Source organism: Musca autumnalis, unplaced genomic scaffold, assembly GCF_047663935.1.
Source record: "Musca autumnalis isolate F117 unplaced genomic scaffold, ASM4766393v1 scaffold_4, whole genome shotgun sequence".
Classification (NCBI taxonomy): Eukaryota; Metazoa; Arthropoda; class Insecta; order Diptera; family Muscidae; genus Musca; species Musca autumnalis.
In genome coordinates, this window is record NW_027411977.1 from 54,343,108 (window position 1) to 54,367,679 (window position 24,572).

At 37.8% G+C, this 24,572-nt stretch overlaps 1 protein-coding gene across 1 annotated transcript in view; it reads right to left on the reverse strand.

Annotated features, from left to right (window-relative positions):
- Positions 1-22,799, reverse strand: part of LOC141401456 (cytochrome P450 4d8-like) — a 32,409-nt gene extending 9,610 nt beyond the window's left edge. The window contains exons 1-2 of the mRNA XM_073981716.1: positions 22,598-22,799; positions 8,727-9,183 (exon numbers count right to left, since the gene is read on the reverse strand). Of these exons, the coding sequence (XP_073837817.1) occupies positions 8,727-9,183; positions 22,598-22,769 (629 nt within the window). The 5' untranslated portion in view covers positions 22,770-22,799. The remainder of the gene's footprint in view (positions 1-8,726; positions 9,184-22,597) is intronic.
- Between the last annotated feature and the right edge of the window lie 1,773 nt (positions 22,800-24,572).

Below are 24,572 nucleotides of genomic sequence, written 5' to 3' on the forward strand. Positions count from 1 at the left end.
GAAACTTTTTCACAAATTGTCAACATAGGTTCATGTTTGGGTATGGCCCTCATGTAACGGTACCTCCCGATTTTCGGTATTTCAATGGTTTTAGCTAACTTCCCTACAGTTAAGGTTCCCTATCGGTGTAGCCTAATTATCATATATTCGGTATAGCCCCCATAAAACGATAAATTCCTATTTTCGGCAGTTCGAGAATTATATCTTAATTTTTAACCTAAATAGCGGTAATTCGATATTTGAGGTTCCCTGTGGTCGCAAAACTTCTACACCAAAAATTGTCAACGCAGGTCCATGTTTTGGTATAGCCCCCATACAAACCTCCCGATTTTCAGCATTTTGAGGATTTTAGCTTCATTGTCTGTCGTTTGAAATTTGAGAGCTAACAAAATTTCTACAACAAGAATTGTTAATTGTTAGGTCCATATTTTCATATAGCCCACATATGTACAGCGGTACCTCCTGATTTTCGGTATTGTGAGTATTACAGCCACAATTATTAACCGTACTAGCTGTTATTTGATATTTGAAGTTCCCATTGATCACAATCCACTAGAAATATTCATGATAGGTCTAAGTTTTGATATAGCCTCTGTTTATTCGGCCCGAAGCGACCAAATGTTTATTCGGCCCGAAGCGACCAAATGTTTAGCCCGCACTATAGGGACTTGGGGGAAAACAAGTGCAGCAAGACTCCCCAATGGAGCCAGTACGCCCAATGCGTACGATTGGCCGTCAATATAAAAAGAAATAGAAATAAAATAAAAACACAATAGTTTTTAGTAAAAGAGTTTGGCTCGACTGCCGGTGTTTATTTAATGGTAAACAATATTACCTTTCGAATAATTATGTACAACGATATGTACTAATGCTTACGATAAAGCGCGGGTAAAAGTTGCTTGCGATTCAAGCGGTCGATCGATTCTGTTTATTATTATGTTTGTTTGTTTTGTTTTGTGTTGACATCTGCATAGATGCTTCAAGAGGGCGGTTGTCAAGTGAATATTCGTTGAAATCTCTCATACTATTACAGGGGTGTAATAAATGGGAATGAGGAGATTTCAACGAATATGTCTATGCAATTCATAGGACCAATTTAAATGTAATAATCAATTCTAACTTAAACAGCTTCCATATAACGTTACGTACCGATTTTCGGCATTTTGAGGATTATAGCTAAAATTTTTAACCGAACTAGGAATTATTCGACATTTAAGGTTCCCGGTGTTCGCAAAACTTCTCCACTAAAAATTGTCAACATATGTAGGTCCGTGTTTGGTATAGCCCCCTTATAACGGTACCTCCCGAGTAGAATTTGTCCTATATTATTCCACCAAACTACCAGTAATTTGACATTTGAGATTCCCAGTGGTCACAAACTTCTCCATCAAAACCTGTCAACATAGGTCCTTGTTTTGTTATAAACCCTATATAACGGTACCTCCCATAGAAAAGTGCCGCCCAAATGAAAACTTTTTAGGTACATTATCTGACATTTTTAGGTACCCACATAAAGTTGTGGACACGAATGAAAACTAATTATCCCCTTTTAGTTCAGAATATCTTTTATTACTTACTTACTTAGCTGGCCCATTACAGAACATTTGTTCTATAGGCCGAACTAAGAAAAGATCTCCAATTCTCTCTATTTGTTGCTTCGCTTTCAGGAATACCGCGCCTTTTCATCTCATCATCCACTTGTTTGCGCCATCTATTCCTTGGCCTGCCAATTCTGCGTGCACCGCCAAGCGGTCCGTGTTTATACACCTTTTTAGCGGGGTCATCATCGCTCATTCTTATGATATGGCCTAGCCAACGCAATCGCTGCATCTCGATACGTTTAACAATATTGATGTCGTTGTACAGCAGATACAGCTCGTGGTTCATACGAAGTCGATTTTCACCGTCAACGCAGATTGGTCCGTAGATCTTTCGAAGAATTTTTCTCTCAAACACACCAAGCACTGCCATGTCTGCTTGCGCAAGTACCCAGGCTTCGGAGCCATACATCAGCACGGGTAGTATCAGTGTTTTGTAGAGCGTTATTTTTGTTTGACGAGATGTGGCTTTGTTTTTAAACTGCTTACTTAAACCAAAGTAGCATCTGTTGGCCAATACAATTCTTCTTTTTATTTCACAACTGATGTCGTTTGTTGTGTTTACGGAGGTGCCGAGGTAGACGAAGCCTTTTACTACCTCAATATTACAGGAACCAACTTCCACAGTCGGCCCGAGCTCAATGGACGCATTGCGCGTCGACACCATCAACTTGGTCTTCTCACCGTTTACCGCCAGACCCACTTTAGCAGATTCTCCTTCGACCTTCATAAAGGTATCAGTTACTTCTTTTACTGATCGGCCTATGATGTCTATATCATCAGCAAGTAACATGTGACTATTGGTGTAGATTGTGCCACTTCTTTTGACGTTTGCCTCTCGTATAACCTTTTCCAGCAGGATGTTAAAGAGATCACACGAAAGGCTGTCTCCTTGTCTGAAACCTCTTTTGGTACTAAACTCTTCGGAGAGGTTCTTTCCTATTTTAACTAAGGACTTCGTGTCAGTTAAAGTAATTTTGCAAAGACGGATGAGCTTTGCGGGAATACCAAATTCAGACATGGCTTGAAATACCTTTGAACGCAGCGGGCTGTCGAAGGCTGCTTTATAATCGACAAAAAGGTGGTAGGTGTCGATCTGCATCTCTTGGGTCTTCTCCAGGATTTGCCGCAGGGTAAATATCTGGTCAATGGTGGACTTGCCAGGTCTAAAGCCGCATTGGTATGGTCCAATTATCTCGTTGACCATAGGCTTTAGTCGTTCGCACAATATCCCTGACACGATCTTGTAGGCAATAGGGAGTAGACTTATGCCCCTATAGTTAGAGCATACAGTCTTATCTCCCTTCTTGTGGACGGGGCACAGGATACTCAGGTTCCAATCGTCGGGTACTCGTTCTTCCTGCCAGACGGTGCTAACTAGCTGATGAATACACCTTATCAGCGTGTCGCCTCCGGTTTTGAACAGCTCGGCAGGTAAGCCATCGGCTCCTGCTGCCTTATTATTCTTCAGCCGATTTATTGCTGTCTTTACCTCATCTTGGCTGGGCGGTATACATTCAATACCATCTTCTGGGATTGCGACTGTGCTATCGACGTCGTCTTCGCTGCTATTGGATACCAACAGTTTTGAAAAATGTTCTTTCCATATCCTGAGTACACTATCTGTATCAGTTACCAAATTACCTTGCTGGTCTCTACAGGAGGATGTGCCTGTACCAAAGCCATCAGTTTGATGCTTGACTCTTTGGTAGAATTTTCGGACTTCATTCTGGCTCCTGTACATCTCGATTTTTTCACACTCCCGCTTTTCCATCTCTCTCTTTTTCCTGCGGAAAAGACGTTTCTCCTCTCTCCTTTTCTCCCTGTATCTCTCTCGTGCGATACGCGTTGCTACGGATTGTAAAGTAGCCCTATATGCCGCATTTTTCTCTTCGGTGGCAGCACGACACTCCTGATCATACCATGGATTCCTTGGTGGAGGCCTCTGGTATCCAAGTATGGATTTTGCGGCTGTTTGCATGGAGTGGGCAATGCTTTGCCATTGCGCTGATATGTTATCGGGATGAGGAGTGCTTTGATTAAGCAATTGGGCTAGTTGAGTGGAATATGCTGTGGCTATCTGTTGTGATTGCAGCTTACCGATGTCTAACTTTCGTGTTGTGTCTGTTCGTACTTTGTTTGCTACGTTTAAGCGGGTGCGTACCTTTGCTGCAACAAGGTAGTTGTCTGAATCAATGTTTGCGCCTCGGAACGATCGTACATCCAACACGCTCGATGAATGTCTTGCATCTATCACAACATGATCAATTTGATTTCTTGTTTTCTGATCTGGAGACAGCCAGGTGCCCTTATGAATATCGAGATGATTAAATCTGGTACTGCTAACTACCATGTTTTTTGCAGCTGCAAAGTCTATCAGCCTCATACCATTGTCAGATGTTTCACTGTGGAGACTGAATTTCCCGACTGTTGGGCCAAAGATATTCTCCTTTCCAATTTTGGCATTAAAATCGCCTAGAATGATTTTAATGTCATGGGCAGGGCAACTGTCATATGTTTCTTCTAAGCGCTCGTAAAATATATCTTTGGTCTGTTCGTCCTTTTCTTCAGTGGGAGGATGAGCGCAAATAAAGCTGATGTTGAAGAATTTAGCTTTTATTCGAATTACAGCAAGTCTTTCATTCACTGGAGTGAAGCTGGATACCAGATGTTTTAGTCTCCGACTAACTACAAATTCATGCTATAATACAGTGCGTCACCTTTAGGTGTTGTTGTGACGCCTTTCCCAATCCATGGTATTTCCTGTATGGTAGTAATATCGGCCTTGCACTTTTCAAGTACGTCTGCCAATGCGAAGACTGCACCTTCTCTATAAAGAGTGCGAACATTCCAGGTGCAGATTCGCAGATCATGGTCCTTAAAACGTTTGCGGGGTTCGTCAACATTAGAGGGGGTTGTTTTTCTTTTCTTTCGTTTTTTCATAGTATGCTGTTTTTTCTAGTGGAGGGTTACTAGCCCCACGCCCAAACCCAAGTTTTTAACGTTCTTATGGGAGAACGCGCGGCACATGTTTGCTCACTACCTTTAACGGGTGTTAAAGACAGTTCCCCAGGTGACACCACGGGGAGGTCAGTGTCCACTTGAGATGAAAGAGGGACCAAGATAAATCCTGGGCTTTGCCATGTTAAAACCGGTCAGGACCGTTGCTTGGTATCTTCCATCCCCGAATCTTTTATTATTCGGGTATATTCTGAGACACACTTCACCTCTCACTTCAAGCCTCAAGCATTTTGTTCACCCCATTTACGCTTATTTTTCAAGTATTTTATGGGCGGAATAGGGTGTACTCTTCTTTTTAAATACCCTAATGAATCTCAGACCCGAGAAATTCGCAAAAAATTGAAGTAAATGGGGTTAAAAATGTGCATGAGGCGTGAAGTGTGTCTCGGAACATATCCGATTATTTATTTTGTAGTATTGTAATTTACCGTTCCTTCTAATGATTTTCACTGCAATTGTTATCGTCTTTGTGAGCATAGCAGATTTTGCCTTTATATAACGCACTGTTGTTGTTTGGTTTGAAGTTAACTACCCTGCAAACATTTCTCAAAATTGTGGAGGATTGTTCGCTCAGATTAATCTTCTGTGATTCCCATCGACGATCATTGGACGATTGTTTACATTTTTTCTTAGATTTTTCAAATGAAAAGTTCGCATCTACAATTTTTTTAATTTCTTTAATATAAAGGCAACATCTAATATCTCGACCTAGTGTTGATAGACTTAACATGTATGTATGTACATATGGCTCGTATTGTTCTGCTATGCTCACAAGACGATAACAATTTCAGAGAAAATCATTAGAAGAAACGGCAAATGACCATAATGGTAATGGTAAAATGTTCAAAAGATAGAACCGTTCAACGCCCACATGTTTTCAAAGAGAACTTTTTTGGTGTACGGGAACGCATTTCGGGGAAAAATGTTCAAAATGTGTAAAAACTTTTTAGTTCTGGAACGAAGCAGCAAAATTTGTGTCTGCTTTGATTGGTGGTGTGTGGTTGGTAGTCAATAAAGACAAAAACAACTCGGCAAAATTGTTTTTTTTTTCAATCTCTCAGAAAAAAAAACAGTATTTTTGCGCTTTTTGAAAGGCGTTCATGAAATGCAGTAATTTGAAACTTGGCAAGACTTTGTGAACACTATTTCTGAAATGCACTAATTATTTTTTTCTGTGTACATTCTTTCTTTTTCCTGCGGAAAAGATGTTTCTCCTCTCTCCTTTTCTCCTAATACCTCTCTCGTGCGCTACCCGTTTTGTGGATGGTGGAGTAACCCTATATGCCGTATTTTTTTCTTTAGTAGCAGAACGACTGGTCATGCCATGGATTCCTTGTTGGAGGTCTCTGGTATCCATGTACTGATTTTGCGGCTGTTTGCATGGAGTGGGAAATGCTTTGCCTTTGTGTTGATATGTTATCGTGACGAGGAGTGCTATGATTAAGCAATTAGCCCAGTTGAGTGGAATATACTGTGGCTATCTGTTGTGATTACAGCTTACCCATGTCTATATTCCGTGTTGCTGCAACAAGGTGGTAATCCAAGTCTATGTTTGCCCCTCGCAACGAACGTACATCCAACAGGCTCAATGAATGTCTTCCATGTATTACAAAGTGATCAGTTTGATGTTTTGTTCTTTGGTCTGCCCTTATGAATATCGAAATGCTTAAATCTGGTACTGCTAGCTACCATGTTTTTTGCAACTGCAAAGTATATTAGCCTCATACCATTGTCAGACGTTTCACTAAAGACTAAATTTCCTGACTGTTGGGCCAAAGATCCTTTCCAATTCTGGCATTAAAATCGCCTAGAATAATTTTAATGGCGTGGGCAACGATCATAAGCACTTATAAAATATATCATTGGTCTGCTCGTCCTTGTCTTCAGTGGGAGCATGAGCGCAAAATAAAACTGATGTTGAAGAACTTTGCTTTTATCCGTATTGTAGCAAGTCTTTCATTCACTGGAGACCAGATGTTTTAACTTTCGACCAACAACAAATCCGCAATCAAGTTCATGCTTTATGTCATGGGAGCTATAATACAGTGCGTCACCTTTAGGTATTGTTGTGACGTCTTTCCCAATCCATCGAGTTTCCTGTATGGCAGTAATGTCGGCCTTGTACTTTTCAAGTACATTTGCCAATTCCTAAACTGCACCTTCTCTATAAAGAGTGCGAAAATTCCAGGTGCATATTCGCAGATCATGGGTTTGTTTGGGAGGGTTTTGTTATACCCTCCACCATATGGAGGGTATAATTAAATTTGTCATTCCGTTTGTAACACATCGAAATATTCGTCGGAGACCCTATAAAGTATATATATTAGTGATCAGCATAACATTTTATGTTGCTTTGACCATGTCCGTCCGTCTGTCTGTCTGTTGAAATCAAGATACAGCTCGCAATTTTAAAGATAGGGAGTCAAAATTTGGTACAGTAGTTTTTATTACATGCAGGATGGTTGGTATTGAAAATGGGATATATCGGTCCACGTTTTGATATAGCCCCCATAGAACGGTACCTCCCGAATTTCGGTATTTTGAAGGTTTTAGCTTCATTATCCTACCAAAATGGCTGAAATTTGGTACGTAGTCTTCTATAGGGGTATAAAACTTTCCCCCAGAATTTTGTCGGTATCGGTCCACACCTTCATATAGCCCCCATAAAACAGTACCTCCCGATTTTCGGTATTTTGAAGGTTTTAGCTTCGAAATGGTTGGTACTTACCCCCAGTTTTTGTAAAAAATTTTATTCTTCTCACACGAATTGTCAAATTTTGTAGATCGATTCACTCGCTGTAGCGCAAATGTAGAGCGCTGATTTTTAAATGAGGAATTCTTAACGATATGTGGAACGGGAATACGAAAAATTAGATATGTATATCTTCTGGGGGCTGAGCTATGGATGCCTAAATTATTACGAATATAGACGAACGAACAAAAATAAGTTACAAAAACAGGGGGTTAGTCTACGTTGGTGGTATAAAACTTTCCCCCAGAACTTTATCGGTATCGGTATTTTGAACGTTGTGGCCTCAATATTCCACCGAAATGGCTAAAATTTGGCGGTACTTAAACTTCCCCTATAAATTTGTCGGTATATGTCCACGCCTTCATAAAGCCCCCATTGAAAGGTACCTCCCGATTTTTCGTATTTTGAAGGTTGTGTCTTCAAAATGGCTGAAATTTGGTATTAAGTCTTTAATGTGATATAAAACTGTTCGCCAGAAATATGTCTGTACAGATCCACGCTTTCATATTGCCCCATTTCTGACTAAAATTCGTCGGTATAGGTCCACGTTTCGATATAGCCCCCATAGAACGGTACTTCCCGATTTTCGTAATACTGAAGATTGTGACGTCAATATCCAACCGAAATGGCTGAAATTCGTTATTTCGTCTTCCAAGAGTTATAAAATATTCCAGAAGAGTATTATCAGTATAGGTCCACGTCTTCCTATATCCCCATACAAGCGTACTTCTTAATTTTCGGTATTTTTTAAGTTTTAGCCACATCCTCTTACCGAAATATAGGAAATTTGGTACTTAGTCTTCTTTGAGCCTAAAAACTTTCCGTCATAAATTTGTCGGTATAGATCTACGTTTTGAAATAGCCGCCATAGAATGGTGCCTCACATTGTTTTACCGAAATTGCTGAAATTTAGTATTAAGTCTTCTTCATACACGAAACGAAAACTAATTATTCGATTTTTCTTCAATACAACTTGTGGTGGAGGGTATAACAAGTTCGGCCCGGCCGAACTTAACGCCTTTCTTACTTGTTTTTCTTTTCCTTTATTTTTTTAATAGTAGGATGCGTTTTTGTAGAGGTAGGTTGCTAACCCGACCGCCAAACCCAAGTTGTTATCGGTCTTATGGGTGAACGCAAGCCCATTACCTTTAACGGATTTTAAAGGTACCTCCCCAGCTGACACCACGGGGAGTTTAGTGTCCACTTGAGATGAAAGAGGGACCGAGATAATTCCTGGGCTTTGTCATGTCAAAGCCAGGTCAGGACCGTTGCTTGGTACCATTCACCCCCTGCTTCCCCCAACAACTCAAAACTAAACAATTCTAAAATGACTCTTAATTTGTTGTAATACTTACTCCTGTACTGCCATAGTGTACGGCATATTTTTATTCGTTTGAGCATTTACATTAACACCCATAGCTGTTTCCGTTATTATATCCGTGGCAGCAGAACAAATGTACGGCATAATGTCGAAAGGAGTCTTGCCATCCGCTCTCTCAGCCAGACAATCTAACAGCACCGTCGATTGTCTATCGAAGACTTCTATGAATTGTTCCAGAATTGTAAAATGAAATGTTGGTGTTATAATTTTACGCCGCGTGTGCCATTTTTGTGCGTCACTCATTAGTAGACCCGTACCAAGCCATGGTTTCAAATTTGTATACAAACATGATTTACGAATTTCTGTAGGATGTGCTAATATTTGTTCGTATAGCTCAATATTTGCCGTGCATATGAAAAGACGATCCAGTACCCATGCTTTTATAATATTTCCATGTTTGCCTATTAGTTCGTATGTCGTTTCCAGGTATTCTAGAAAATAAGATTATTAGATTAAAAAAAAAAATAATTAATTAAAACAAGTAAAACTATAGCCTTTAGTCGGACGCGGCCGATCATGTGATACCCTACACCACAACCTGTAGGAATTAGCTATGTGCAACCGCCTTGCACGCTGAATGTCCGGGTTCGATTTCCATCAAATTGTCTACGCTGCCAAAATACCCTTAGTAATGTTGGCGATATTTCCTGAATATTTCAGCCATGAAAAACGTCTCTACAAGTGACAACTTAGGACACGCCGTTCGGACTCGGCGATAAAAACTAGGTCACATATCAATAACTTAATATGAATCCATTGAACTTAATATGAATCCCTTGTCCTTACTCGGATGTTTGTGGAAAATATATAAATTATACATTTCTAAAAAATATTCGAAAATTGTAAAATTCACATTGATTAGCCACTCATGTTCAATTACACACCAAAGAAGATAGTATAAGTCAGCTGCGCTAACGGTGATATACTCTCAGCCTCTGCCGTATAAAAATATATTTATTTTGTAACACGAGTTTGCTTCAAAATACGTGGAATCCGTAGGTATCGTAATATGGGGCTATACCAAATCAATTTTAGTAAGCTAACTTTTGAGTTTTCGAAAAGTTTGAGAATTTTTTTTTCAGATTTGTAATTTTAGTTGGAGCCGGCAGGGGTTTTTGGAACTTCTGGACTATTATCTCAGGAAGTATGACTTACCCCGCAAAAGAGACCAGAATAGGGACCGTGAAATAATCAAATAGATCCGATACGGGTACTCAAACTGCACTTTTTCCAAATTTTGTGTGGGAGGTACTCGACGGACGGCCCGATATAGTCCATATTCCAACCTGATACATGACTGGATAAAATAATAAAAATGTGTAAAGTTTCGACCAATCAGAAAATCCCCTTGAGAGTTACCTTGCGGATTTGCGGCGCAAGTACAATACGCTGAAAAAAATTCAAAACGATTCGAGAGGACTCTTAAATTTCTCTTTTCCGAATTTTGTGTGGGAGGTGTAGAGCGATCTAGTCTTATCCGATCTATATCTGGAAGGAATAATAATGTATAGAAAGTTTGGAGCAAATCGATTGCTCACTTCGCCAGTTATCGTTCACACAATTTTTCGAAAACAATTTTGAACATTTTTGGGGGAGGTGTGGACCGACATAGCCTACATTCGAACTTAAACAAAGCTTGGGCAATGTATTACGAAGTATAAAATTTGGTTCTAATCGGTAGATCCGTTCGAGAGTTATCGTGCGCACCAGCCAGCAAGACATTAAGAGAGACAGATGGACTCTAAAAATCCAATATTTCGATGAGACACATCTTTTGTCGTATTTTCTTTGTATCGCCTTTACCCTAAATCCTGAGGTATAAAATAGTTGGCGAAGCGACCCCATGCTGCAATATTTGTATAAAACATCCAATTGGACAACTGAACTGAAAATGTCTCTCTCATGTTAGAGACAATTTGTAGCATGGGAGGAAATTGTGGTTCTCTACACAAAACCCATTATATATTAGGCAGTAGGCCCGTTATCTAGCAGACACATTATTGCAATTTGCATCAGGGGTTGGTTAGTAGTTATTATTCCATATGTAGGCTACTTTGCCGGTATATGACCTCCAGGAATTAAAATATGGACCAAAAATAAAATTTGTATATTTTTCATACAAAAGTAATAGTCTATGTCACCCGCTAAATAATATCAGATCATCATGCAAAATTAAAGGCATTTCCTTCTACACTACAAACAAAAAACTGGAAAATTAGGCTGTAGCTCTGTTATCTGATCACGTACATCAAAGTAATCGACATCAGTGCAAAGGTCAAGAGACCGTCTTCCAAATATAACTCACTAGGGAAAGGTGTGTCTTTCAGGAACAAAGATATAAGCTCTATATTTTTTACCAATTTTCACACAAAAGTTCTGATCCATTTTACCCTCTAAATATTATCTGATCGGCATCTCAAATTGCAAGCTACTTCTCTGTCATATACTCTTACCACATTTAAAATTTCGCGTTGATCGGACTTTTATTGCAACCTACAGAGCCGCTTCAAAATTGGATAAATAATATGTTTTTGGTTCATTTCACCCGCTAAATATTTCACGATTATCTCCAACAAAAATATGGATCTATTCTGGTCTGAACCCGACCTCCATGCACAATTTCGTGACTATCGGTCGATAATTGCGGCCTGTAGTTTGATTACAATTTATAATGGACAGACGGACGGACGGAGGGACGGACGGACGGACACACATCTCAAAATCGCTTTATCTCGTCGACAAAATTCATCTCTTTTGGATCGATGGAATAGGTTCAAATGCTGATGAAAAGATCGGATCTTTCACGACTTCCTTAGCATGGGTTCAAATGCTGATGAAAAGATCGGATATTTCACAACTTCATTTGCATTGGTTCAAATGCTAATGAAAAGATCGGATCTTTCAGGACTTCGTTTGAACCAACGCAAAAGGTGCCATGAAATCACGTCATCGCATGGAACCCCTTCCTTCAAATTTTGCTGGGACGAATATCCAAAACTACTTCAACAGTAATTTTAATTCCAAAATTCAGGGCCCTAGCTCTATCCTTCACCCAAATTGTACCAAATTTAGTACCATTAAGTACTTTCCGTAGCCATAAATACGAATTTTCAAAACTCAATCCTACAGTTCAACAGTAATATTAATTCTAAATTCCAGCTCTATTCGTCCGCACAAAGTCAAATTGTATCAAATTTAGTATTTTCGTACACATAAGTACGAATATCCAAAACTACCTCAATCCAACACTCCAACGGTGATCTTACTTCCAAAATTCAAGATTGCAGCCCTATTCCCAAATTTAGTACGCTTCGTACCAATAAGTATGAATTTCCAAAACTACCCCCATATCTCAATTTTACACTTCTACAGCAATCTTTATTCCAAATTTCAAGTTTTCAGCTCTAGTCGTTCACCCAAATGCACATAATTTAGTATCATTTAGTACTTTTCGTGCACATAAGTACGAATTTTCAAAAACTACCTCCGTATATCAATTCTACACTTCAACAGCAATCTTAATTTCAAATTTCAGGTCTCCAACTCTGTCATCTATCTTCACCCAAATCCAAGTTGTACTAAATTTGGTACCATTTAGTAGTCTTCGTACACAGAGGTATGAATTTCCAAAACCATTTCCTTATATAACATACTTTCCAAACTTGATTCTTATACAAAATTTCAAGATTCTAGCTAAATCCGTTCAAAATATGCAATTGGTACCAAATTTAGTATCTTTTAGTACTTTTCGTGCACTTATAGTTCGAATTTTCAAAAACCCTTTGGTACATCTTTCCAGATCTCCATCAGTGACCCTCATTCCAAATATCAGAATTTTAGCTCTTCCCGTTTGTCTAATACAAAGGAACCACATTTAGTACCTTTTGGTACTTTTCGTACCATTCTAGGACGAATTTCCAAAAACCCAGCCTTATCTCACCCCTACACACCAAGATCAACCCACAGTCAAAATTAAAACTTTTTAGCTATAGCGGTTTTGTCTTGGCGATGAAATGTCAGTCAGTCACTCATCACAAACTAGCATAGTGCCCGCTATTTCGTATGCGGAAAGGATATAAATATAGACCTGTGCCCAAAGAAATAATGACAGAATACTCCATGCGCAACATGATACTAGTGTATGATTTTTCGATATATCCACCTAAAATTGATGCTGATATTTTGAAGCCGGAATTTCAGAGTTTTTTGAATTTTTTTTTTTAAAATCCGGACGCGCAGCAAGATAATATTCCAAACTCATAATACAATTATAGAACTCGTGATATTACGTCGTTTAATGTATATCCCATGGGTGTGCTCCTTACAGTATCCTAGTAAGTGGAACCTAAAGGCCAAAATTGGATGCGTGAATTTTCTTAAAAACCTATTTTTGCGTGTAAAATTTACAAGTGTCATTCAATTTCCTTTGAACCCCGCGTGAAATTAGTTTTTTTTACGCAACGGATCTAATGAGCCCTTCCGCGATCTAATCCATACACTAAGACCGCGGATATAGATACATTGGGAATAGGAAAATCAGCAAAAATATATTTTGACAAATCCGCGTACTAAACCGCGATTTTCTTTAAAATTTTTTATATAAATGGAATCCTTTATACTCGATTTTAATATTTGCGAAAACGCGTGTCATAAATTACAGAGATACTCGAGTAATATGGGTCTTTTACGCAAAATATAATGTGGAGGCACACCCGCGGTTCTTGAAGAAACTATTTTAAATAGGTGTATATCGAAGTACTTTTGATGGCCGCTAATGAAACCGGATGCGCATCAAAATCGTATGCACATTGCGCGACTTTTACTCACTTTAAAGGCGAGAACAAACACAATGGATTTTAGTTGCTTATTTTTTCCGCCTCGCTTCAAGGCGCAAAAGTGAAATTGTACTGTTTTTAGTAGGACCGACCACAATGAAGCGAGGCTTCAGGCCACAAAGTTGAAAATTGTCCAACTTTTGAATTCTTCGCCAGGCTTCATTTTTGACATTTCGTGTCGACATTCAATTTGATATAAACACGTGTTCAATCTGAAATTAAAATAGGTAAAAAAACTTTTTAAGTTAAACGGTTTTATGTTAAACGTACATTGCAATGTTTAAGATAAATGTACTAAAAACCAAAAAATAATAAAATATATACAGTCGTGGGAATTATAAACATATGCATAGACTAGACTAAAATAAAACCGTGGGGCACGTCAATTGTCTACAATCGTTGATTAAAATGTTTGTTTTGTAATGTTACACTATAATTAGGCAGTTGTTCAACCGACAACGATGGACGTGTGATAAGTAGGGCTAGAATGTGGAAACAAGCTAGCAAGCTTGATTATAAGCGAGTTTTAGGGTTTGATAGTGGTGAGCGAGTAGTACTTTGTCGATTAAAGACAAACTACGAGCAGAGAAACGATTCCTCGCCAGCCAGCCAGCAGTGTGAATGCCCAACGATAAACTAGTTGAAACATCTCTTTTATTTACATGGAGTGTATAACTATTGGAATTTCCATGAGCAAGAAAAAGTAAGTAATTTCCTCACCGTCTGCGGGCCAACTGCCTAACGACGAATTAAACGATTCTTCTATCGCACATTAAATCGATAATTTGTAGACAATTGACGTGCCCCACGGTTTTATTTTAGTCTAGACTATGCATATGTTTATAATTCCCACGACTGTATCTATTTTATTATTTTTTTGGTTTTTAGTACATTTATCTTAAACATTGCAATGTATGTTTAACATAAAACCGTTTAACTTAAAAACTTTTTTTACCTATTTTTATTTTCTAGTTTTTAGTTTTTATTTCGCATTCTGTTTAATTCGTTTAGTGCTTCATTATTGCAAGGTTTCTTGCCCGTTAGTTTATTGCAGTCCAACTCCTCTATACGTAGTCCCTGCAAAGATCTTAATCTACTAAGAGCCACGTAGGCTTGACCTTCTTCAAACAGTTTCGCACCTAAGTATACGACTGCGTGATCCACAGTGCTGCCCTGCATTTTATGTATAGTAGAAGCCCATGATAGTATTAAAGGCAACACACATCTGTGTGTATCGCTCCCGTTGTTTTGTTAACCTGGCTTCATATTCTTCAGGTGTTTCTGACGCTATCATCTGTGTGTATTGCTCACGTTGCTTTGTTTACCTGGCTTCATATTCTTCAGGCGTTTCTGACGCCGTCATTTGTGTATATCGCTTACGTTGCTTTTTTAACCTGGCCTCATATTGCTCAGGTGTTTTTGACGCTAATTGTTCCAGCTGTTTCTGTAATCGACTATTTCTATCACCTTCACTTTCTTTAGCTCGTTTTGCTTTATACTTTTCTTTCGCTTTTTGAAGCCTTCGTTTGCGTTGTGTTGCAGTTTCTGTTTTATTTCTGTTTGTATTTTTTATATTTTGTTTTACCATTTTGTTCCCACGAGTAATGGACATTTAAACGGTCAACCCCCCCAGAGGTCCAATAAAGGGGCAAGGCTATGTACAACAAGATGCGCCTGAGTCTTGAGGGGAAAACGCTAACGACATATCATTTTTATCTACCCTAATGCCATACAGTTCTCGGCACGTTTTAACCTTTCACCTTAACTTGGGTGATGTACCGCTAACGACGTATCATTTTTACCCACACTAACGCCAACACAGTCCTCAACACGATAAAAAATCTTGACTTGGGTGGTGGATTCAGGCTGGATTAATCAGATACCTAATTACAGATTCAATTTCTAAATTTAAATCTTAATTATACGCCATTTAGTGGCTGCGTCCATCTTAAATATTGAGGTTGTATAGTGCACTGTATTCTTCTAGTCAAGCCCTTTTATTTGATACCCATATTGGTGGGATTGATAAAAAATTGTTATCAGCCATTTGGTAGCGGCGGCCATCATAGATTTCAATTTTGCATAGTAAATTGTATTCTACTTGTTGAGACCTTTCATTTGATACCCATATTGACGGGATTGATAAAACCTACGTTATCCGCCATTTTGTAGCGGCCGCCATCTTGGATTTAAATTTTTTATAGTATATTGTATTCTGCTTGTTGAGCCCTTTCATTTGATACCCATATTGATGGGATTGATAAAATCTACGTTATCCGCCATTTTGTAGCGGCCGCCATCTTGAATTTTAATTTGTTTATAGTATATTGTTGTTGAGCTTGTTGAGCCCTTTCATTTGATACCCATATTGATGGGATTGATAAAACCTACGTTATCCGCCATTTTGTAGCGGCCGCCATCTTGAATTTATAATGGTAATGAATAAATATAATTGTATTGTCACCAAAATCCAAAGTGTATACAAAATTTCAGATTAATCGGTTGACAGGAAGAGGGTGAAATTTGAATTACTAAATTTGACCCAAGAATAAATAATAAAACAAACGGGGTGACCTAAATAAAACCATTTAAAAAATGGAATTTGGCTGTAGTTTTTATGTTCGGTACTAATTATTTACAAACAATTCATATTAAAAATTGAATTTTATTTGATATATTGAAATAATTATGTTTATAGCACCTAGGCCTAGTAAAGAAATAAGCTAAGCACGAAAATTAAGCTAAGAGCTGACTGTGTTCTCACCTTAAGGTTTTTGGCATTGTGGGATGCAACTGACGGCACCCAATGGCCGCTGAGTTAAACATCGAAATATGCATAAATATTGAAAGAGATTGATTCGCTGTATCCAAAATCGGATGCGCATCAACCGACTTTAACTAATTGGCGAATAGCAGGCTTTTTAATTTTCATATTGTTACGGAATTAGATTTAACTAATCTCCGTGTAGACGTTGTTTTATTCCCCGATACGATTTGTACCAAATAAAACAGGGTTCGTTTTAGATTACGTTTCTACAATGCTTTATTTACTTTATTACACTTATTCAGAACCGACTTTAATTACAAAGCACACAGCAAGTCTCTAGTTAGCACGCAGCTCTTATTTAACCGATCTGTTCAGTTCAACGCTTAAAACACGACTACTCGTCATTGCCAGTTCCCCTGCATTTATATCCCAAAGTCTCCCTGTTCGAGAAATATCTAGAGCATATGGCAACACCTCGAATCTGTACAACGAACACACAGACGCACATTCGCACTAAGCGAACAACCATACTCACATACATACATGGGGGATGATCAATGACGTAATTACAACAACAAATAAATGTAAGAAAAGAAGTGACAAACTAAACAATAATTACATGACTATGGCAAAACAAAATAAAAGCACATTAATGAAAGGTAAAGTAACATCCAGAATAATGAAGAGAGTTCTACATGGTAGTTGTTGCTGCTTAAATAAAGTAACTGCGTAATAAAAACTTTACGTTACAATTCAAATTTTTAAATTAACGGAAATTAAACTAAACTAACTTAAACCTATCAGTTACATTCGTAACAATATTTTTGAATGATTGTAATTTCAATATTACTCTTAATTTCCTATCCTTATAAGTTATCACAGTAAGATGTTAAGTTTTCGCGATGGTAAACCATCCTTCTTGATGAAGTTTTAGCAGTATACAGTAATTATTGTGTGGGATTTTAGCGAAGTAGTTGGAGAACTCCCAAATATTTATACCCTACACCACTATGTGGAAAGGGTATTATAAGTTTGTTTTGCTGAAAATTCATGTAACACCGCGAAATATTCGTCGAAGACCGCCAATTTGGTATACCAATCTCCATATCTCGACGAGATAAAGCGATTTTGAGATGTGTGTCCGTCCGTCTGTCCATTATAAATTCTAATCAAACTCCAGGCCGCAATTATGCACCGATCATCACGAAATTTTGTATGGAGGTCGGGTGTTGATTGCCTGCGGGGACTTGCGTTCATAAAACTCCAGTTTATTGTTAAAACCATGCTATTATCCAAAGAAATATTCTACTGGTATAGTTTACAGATTTTAGAGAAATAACATCCTACCCCCCGTAAATCGCTATATACATATAAGATTTACTAAAATTTTATTCGTTCTAATCGCCAATTTGGGCCGGAACCTCTTCAGCAATTCACTTGGCGTCTTAAATGCGGTAGATCTTGCGATTCTTGATGAAAACTTCAGCCATTCTTCCCAATTTCAGTTAGGTCAAACCTGGTAAACATTCTTGAACCCAACAGTCTTTGATTTTCTTCGTAACTTTTCTTTTGCAATGCCACACACACATTTCATCGGTAACTCTTTACTGTTTTCGTCTGAGTTTCTATTAAAAATCTGTTTCCGCCAATTTTCTTCAACGTCATAATAAATGTTCGGCCCATTTGCCCATGTAACATCCGGGTTGTATCTTGCAGTAACTTTGATCTGGTTGTTTCGTCCACAGGATTCTCTTTGTCGTGTATCCAACGCCATTGCTCTATTTCTACTTGACTCCAATATATCATATGGCCTGTTCGCAACATATGGTTTATAGCAGCGATGGTCGGACCGTATCCAATGTCTTTCCTTTCTCTTTTTCGGACAACCTTTAATCATTTCATAATGACTTTTGGTATATTCTGGATCTTCCAACATCTGTTTTTCGCTTTCCACAATACTCGAAGCACGTCTATCCTCCTCCGACGTAAGCGTTTTCATATCAGATTTCACTCCAAAAGTTTCCATATTACTTTTCATACCTTTCTCCAATCGATTAGCCATTAAAACTCGCTTACAGGATGCATTTGAGGGCTTATTTTTGGGTCCATAAACGATACATCCCAATCTTGTTTTCACTCCTATTAGACTAGAATTGGGTGAAGTCGCGGGAGTTTCTAAGGGAGTTGTCAGAAATGCGTGATTTAGGCTGATAATAATACGTGGTTTTACCGCACAATAACTCTTATATGGGATTAGATCAAGATGAGAATTGTCACTCGACCCAGTTTTATCTAAATTTTGTTCTGGTAACGAAAGGTTCGACGAGGTGTACACATTTGATATATCATATTTTTCTGCTCCTTCATAAGTACCACTTATTCTCAACTTAATATTTTCGCAGTCCTCACGCGAAGTTTGCTTATTCAACCACTGGATGTTGAGAGAATCTTTCTCGCCTTTTATGCCAAGTTCATTTACCAGCGCCTTATCGATTATAGTACCATCCGCTCCGTCATCCACCAACGCAAATGTTCGTACGTTTTTCTTAATACCATATAAGATAACTGGAACTACTTGAAATAAAATATCCCCTCGGCCACGACCAACATGGCAGTTTCTCATCTCGGAATTGTCGTTTCTTTTTGGCTTATCTGAGTGAAGTAAAACATGATGCACCTCGTTGCATTGTTGACATCTTATCTTCTTAAAACACCGTGAAACTCTGTGGCCAACCTTGAGGCAACTAAAGCACATTCCTAATCGTTTCACTATCTCGGTGCGTTTACCAATGTCGGAATCCAAAAACATTTTACATAGATCCGCTTGTTTGCAACTTCCCCCACAAATAGCATGCTTTGAATTTTGCATGTAACTAGAAATAATTTTATTTTCCTTTCTTTGTTGAATTGTATTTTGAATTGAACGGGGTAAATTGTTTTAATAAAAATTTGTTGATTGCCTGCGGGGTCTTGCGTTCATAAAACTCCAGTTTATTGTTAAAACCACGTTTTATTAAAACAATTTACCCCGTTCAATTCGAAATACAATTCAACAAGGAAAGGAAAATAAAATTATTTGTAGTTACATTCAAAATTCAAGGCATGCTATTTTCAAATAACAATATTAAATCTCAAAGCATGCTATTATCCAAAGAAATATTCTACTGGTATAGTTTACAGATTTTAGAGAAATAACATCGGGTTCAGACCAGAATAGATCCCTATTTTTATTGGTGATGATCGTGAAATATTTGGCGGGTGAAATGGACCAAAAACTTAATATTTATCCAATTTTGTTGCGGCTCTGTAGGTCGCAATAATAGTCCGATCAACGCGAAATTTTAAATTAGGTAAGGGTATATGACGAAGAAGAAGCTTGCAATTTGAAATGATCATCAGATAATATTTAGAGTGTTAAATGGACCACAACTTTTGTGTGAAAATTGTGAAAATTATTAATATACAGCTCATATCTTTATTCTTGGAAGACATATTCCAGGTAAGTAAGATATACTTGGAAAATAAACTTTTGACCTTTCTATTGATGCCAATTGTGTTGGTGTACATGATAAGATAACAAAGTTACAGCCTTATATATCCAATTATTTGCTTGTAGTGTAAAAATAAACACGCTAGAGGTCGCAATTATAACTCAATAGTCACGAAATTTTGCACGACTTTAGGTCGACGAAGCTGCCTACAATTTTGGATGATGATCTGATATTATTGAGCGAGTGAAATGGTCCATTACTTTTGTATGAAAAATGTAAACATATTATATTTGGTCCATATTTTAATTTCTGGAGAGCATATACTGCCAAAGTAGCCTACATATGAAAAAAGAACGACTGACCTTTCCACTGATACAAATTGCAATAATGAGTTTGGTAGATAACGAGGCTACTGCCTAATATAAAGTGGGTTTTCTGTAGAGAACCACATTTTCCTCCCATGCTATAATTGTGTCTATCATGACAGAGAAATTCCCAGTTTGTACATTATTGCGAATAACGTGGAGCCCAGGCGTATTAATTGTCCAATTGGATTTTTTATACATACCGCACCTGTTCAACAGAAGGGTAGTAACTAAAAATTTTAAAATTTTTATTAAGAAAATAAATTACCCCTACCTACTGTAAAAATCTGCCATTTTATTGTCTATTTTTTTGTCAGAAATACTGGTATTTCACTTTTCATACTACTACTTATGTACCAACAATTTTTGCCTCTACTGAAAAATATGAAAGTTTGAGTTACTACCTTTTTGTTGAACAGGTGTGATATATTGCACCATGGGGTCGCTTCGCCACGTTTTGTTCAAAATGTGCACGGTGTCTCTACCGTTAAAGTTTTTTTTGGAATATTAGTTTTGGTGAAAGTGAAGGCACCCACTGACCTCCTCCTGACGTATAATTTTGGGACTTATACATACAACAATTAACCGCCAAGTCCGAACGGCGTGCCCTAAGACACCACTTGTAGAGAAGTTTTGCATGGCAGAAATACTCAGGAAATGTCGTTAACACTACTAAGGTGCCTACAAAGGGTTATTTCGCCACCTTTGATCGATTCCCCGGCCAGGTAACTTCAATTGGTGGGAAAATACCCCTTAGTAATGTTGGCGACATTTTCTGAGTATTTCAGTCATGTAAAACTTCTCCACAAGTGGTGGCTTAGGGCACGCCGTTGGGTCTCGGCGATAAACTGTAGGTCCCCATATCAGGAAATATGAATCGGGGTGTACTCATTGATATGAGAGAAGTCTCCTTTGTCCCTTATGGGATGTTTGTGGAACAATTATTATATTATTATCTAAGCTTGATGTGATAAGGTGGCAGACTCCAGAAAGTAATTTCTTACAATAAATTTATTTGTTCCATAAATTCATTTTGATTTGCTGAAAGCTAATTTCCCGTGGTAGTGGTGTAGGGTATCATATGGTCGGCCCCGTCTGACTATAGTCTTTGCTTACTTGTTTTTTCTATTTTTTTTAATCGACCCAAAAAATATATTTGGAATAATATTTTAACAATAAGTTTTTTCTCCTTTGTTGTTGCTATAAGTAATATTAAGCAATTTATAAAGCCAATGCTTACAATTGTGGTTTCATATTTTTTTACGCGTTGTCTAGATTCCGTAAGTATTTTTAATTTATTTTTTAGAGATTTATACGGACTGTGACGTAGTATAATTTAGATTTGCTCCAATTTTTGTTCATTTTTTTGATTTTCAGCGAAAATAAAAACAAATTTAAGAATGGATATCAAATGCTGTTACTGATATATGCATACATTTTCTCAATACAACAAATAATAAATTTTAAAATATTTTTTCTTTATAAGAGAATAAAAACCGCTATAACTTTTGCGCGCATCGGCCAATTTTGTGAACGCGAACTGATTTGAAACCAGAATTTTTTTCTTAACCTCCATACCAAAAATCGAGGATGTGCTCGCAATTTTTTTTTAAATTTTTCAAATGGAATTCTAAAGGAAATATCCCTCATTTACTCAAAGAGTGGCATAAATCAAAAAATGCGATTTCTGAGTTAGCAATTTCTATTTTTTCTACAACTTCTACTTTATCGTGTGTCAAATTTGCATGCTGATATCTCAAAAACTCAACGAGTTACAGCTCATTTACTACGAGCTTCGCATAATTCAACAGTTTTTTGAGTTTATGAAGCACTAAAACAATTCAAATCATGCTTGATCTTCCACAGAAACTTAGCACTGATATCTAGCTAGCAGTTTGCAAAATATGGTCCAAGTAGTTATTTTAGTTTTTGTGTAATAATCTTTTTAAATTGGGAAGTCCAATTCCAATCGCGAACTTAAAACGCGTTATTCTCGAAACTGGATTTTTTGAAATGTGTCACTCTTTGAGTAAATGAGCGATATGTATGTATACTAAAATAAATATTTGTTCAAAAAACTAAAATCAAAATTTTCTTTATAAAAATTTATAAAAGGCATTTAGAAATCTTTGCCGGTGCGGAAACTTTTTCATCGAATCGAACTAAAACACGCGTTTTCGTTATCAGGACAATATTCCGCACATAGCATTGGCGTGGTATTTGTTTTGTTATTGCCATAATACACATATCACACACAAAATATTTCTAAAGTTTCACCAAAACGTTTCATCGACAGTCAATCTTTTGCGTTAGTATTAAAAATATACGAATATAGTAAATATCACTTATTTATCAGATATTTTTTTCTTGTGCTAATTTCATCTTACTCTCAGGCTTTGTGTTTATTGCTGCACCCACACATCCCAAAATGGGAAAATTTGGAAGTCCCGGAATATGATCGGTAAGCATGCGCTTTTTTTCTGTTGTAATTTTGATTCGCAATGCCCATGTACATATTAATAGCACTAGAAGAATTAAAACTAACGTGAAGTAAACCATTTCAATGATAAACGCCAACTGAATTGTCAAAGTTATTGCATATGACATATATACACATTTGTAGTTTCTTTTCAATCTGAAAAGAGGGACTATGACAATAATTTATTTATTAATCGCTGCAGTAACACTGTGAACAAAGTCAAGCATTTATAATTGTTCGCACAGAATAACAAAAAAATTGTTCGCGTTTTATTGTTGGACTGCAGAATTTTACATGTTTGTAGCAGCTAAAGCTAACAGCAACATGTTTTACAGAGGAAATTAAATTGATTAAATTGATTAGCCACGTGCGGAGGCAGGGTAGACTATAGTTTCGCTTGAAGCCACTCAATCTCATCAGTTTCATTTTTCTTGTTTGGGATCTATTCCGCAGAGGATATTCTCTTATATAACAATAAAACCAGCCATAAGGCTTAGGGTATAATAAATGTCAGCATCCATTTTAGGTGGAAACAGTGCATATATCAAAAAAAAAATAAATAAATTTTTTCTTTGAGAAGACGTCAAAGAACTCTGACCTCCCCATGGTGTCACCTGGGAAGCTGCCTTTAACACCCGTTATCCGTAGATCGGGGGCCAAGTCACTAGATGCGCCACAAATAGCCTCTCTAATGAAAATGTCAACCTCAGGCTTCACGCGCCGGTCTCTGTTTTCAACGATGAAGAAATGACGTCCGAATAAAAGGCGGGATAAACTTTCAACACCAGTCATCTAACAGGAAATGGTCAGATACCAAAAGCGGAGTAAGGAGGCAAGTTTGGATGCCACCTTCTCAAGAAACACCGATACTTTTAAGGTAGCAGCCCTACCACCAGACTAGGCACCATTAGGCCAATCCCCTATTGACGCTGAAACACAAACGATTACAAACCCGAAGAAAAGAAACGCAAAACAAACCGATTTTTTTGATGACGAACCCTGCATGCCCACGGATAAGATTCGCAACATGGAACGTAAACTCTCTATTCCAAACAGGAAAACTTGCACAATTAACTGCAGAATGCAATAGGCTAAATATCCCCATAGTCGGAATTAGCGAAATGCGTTGGAATGGAAGCGGTGACTTTACAAGTTCACAAGGAGACCGGCTCCTATACTCCGGACGCAAAGAAGGAGAGCCCCATACACACGGCGTTGGCGTTTTCGTCAGCAGGAAATTGCGCGACTCCGTAATATCTTGGTCAGCTATCTCAGAGCGGATAATTACGATTCAGTTGAATAGCAGCATCGGAAAAATTACCATAGTCCAATGTTATGCCCCCACGGAAGTCTCAGATCTACAAACGAAAGAAAATTTCTACGATGATCTAAATCGAACTTTACGACACGTCGACAAAAAAGACATACTTATATTGATGGGCGATTTAAATGCACGCATTGGCAATAATAATGTCGGATTCACGAACATAATGGGAAGGCACAGCCCCGGTGAAAAAAATGCTAATGGAGAATTGTTTTTGGAAATATGTGCAAAATTCGACCTCGCGATAGGCGGATCATTCTTCCCACATAAAACTTGTCACAAAATAACATGGCGCTCACGAAATACACTCATCCCAGTAGAGAGTCAGATAGATCATTTCTGCATTGGCAAAAAGAATTTTTAAATGCTGCAAGACGTGAGAGTGCTACGTAATGCCGACATCGCCTCAGATCACTTTCTTCTGATAGCTAAACTTAAAATCATGCTCCAAAGACATACTCGCCAATCCACAGCCAGAGAACCGAAACGCCGCCCTTTTAACATGCAATTTGAAGAAACAAAACGTAATTTTCTGTCCAATTTTTCATATAAATACCGG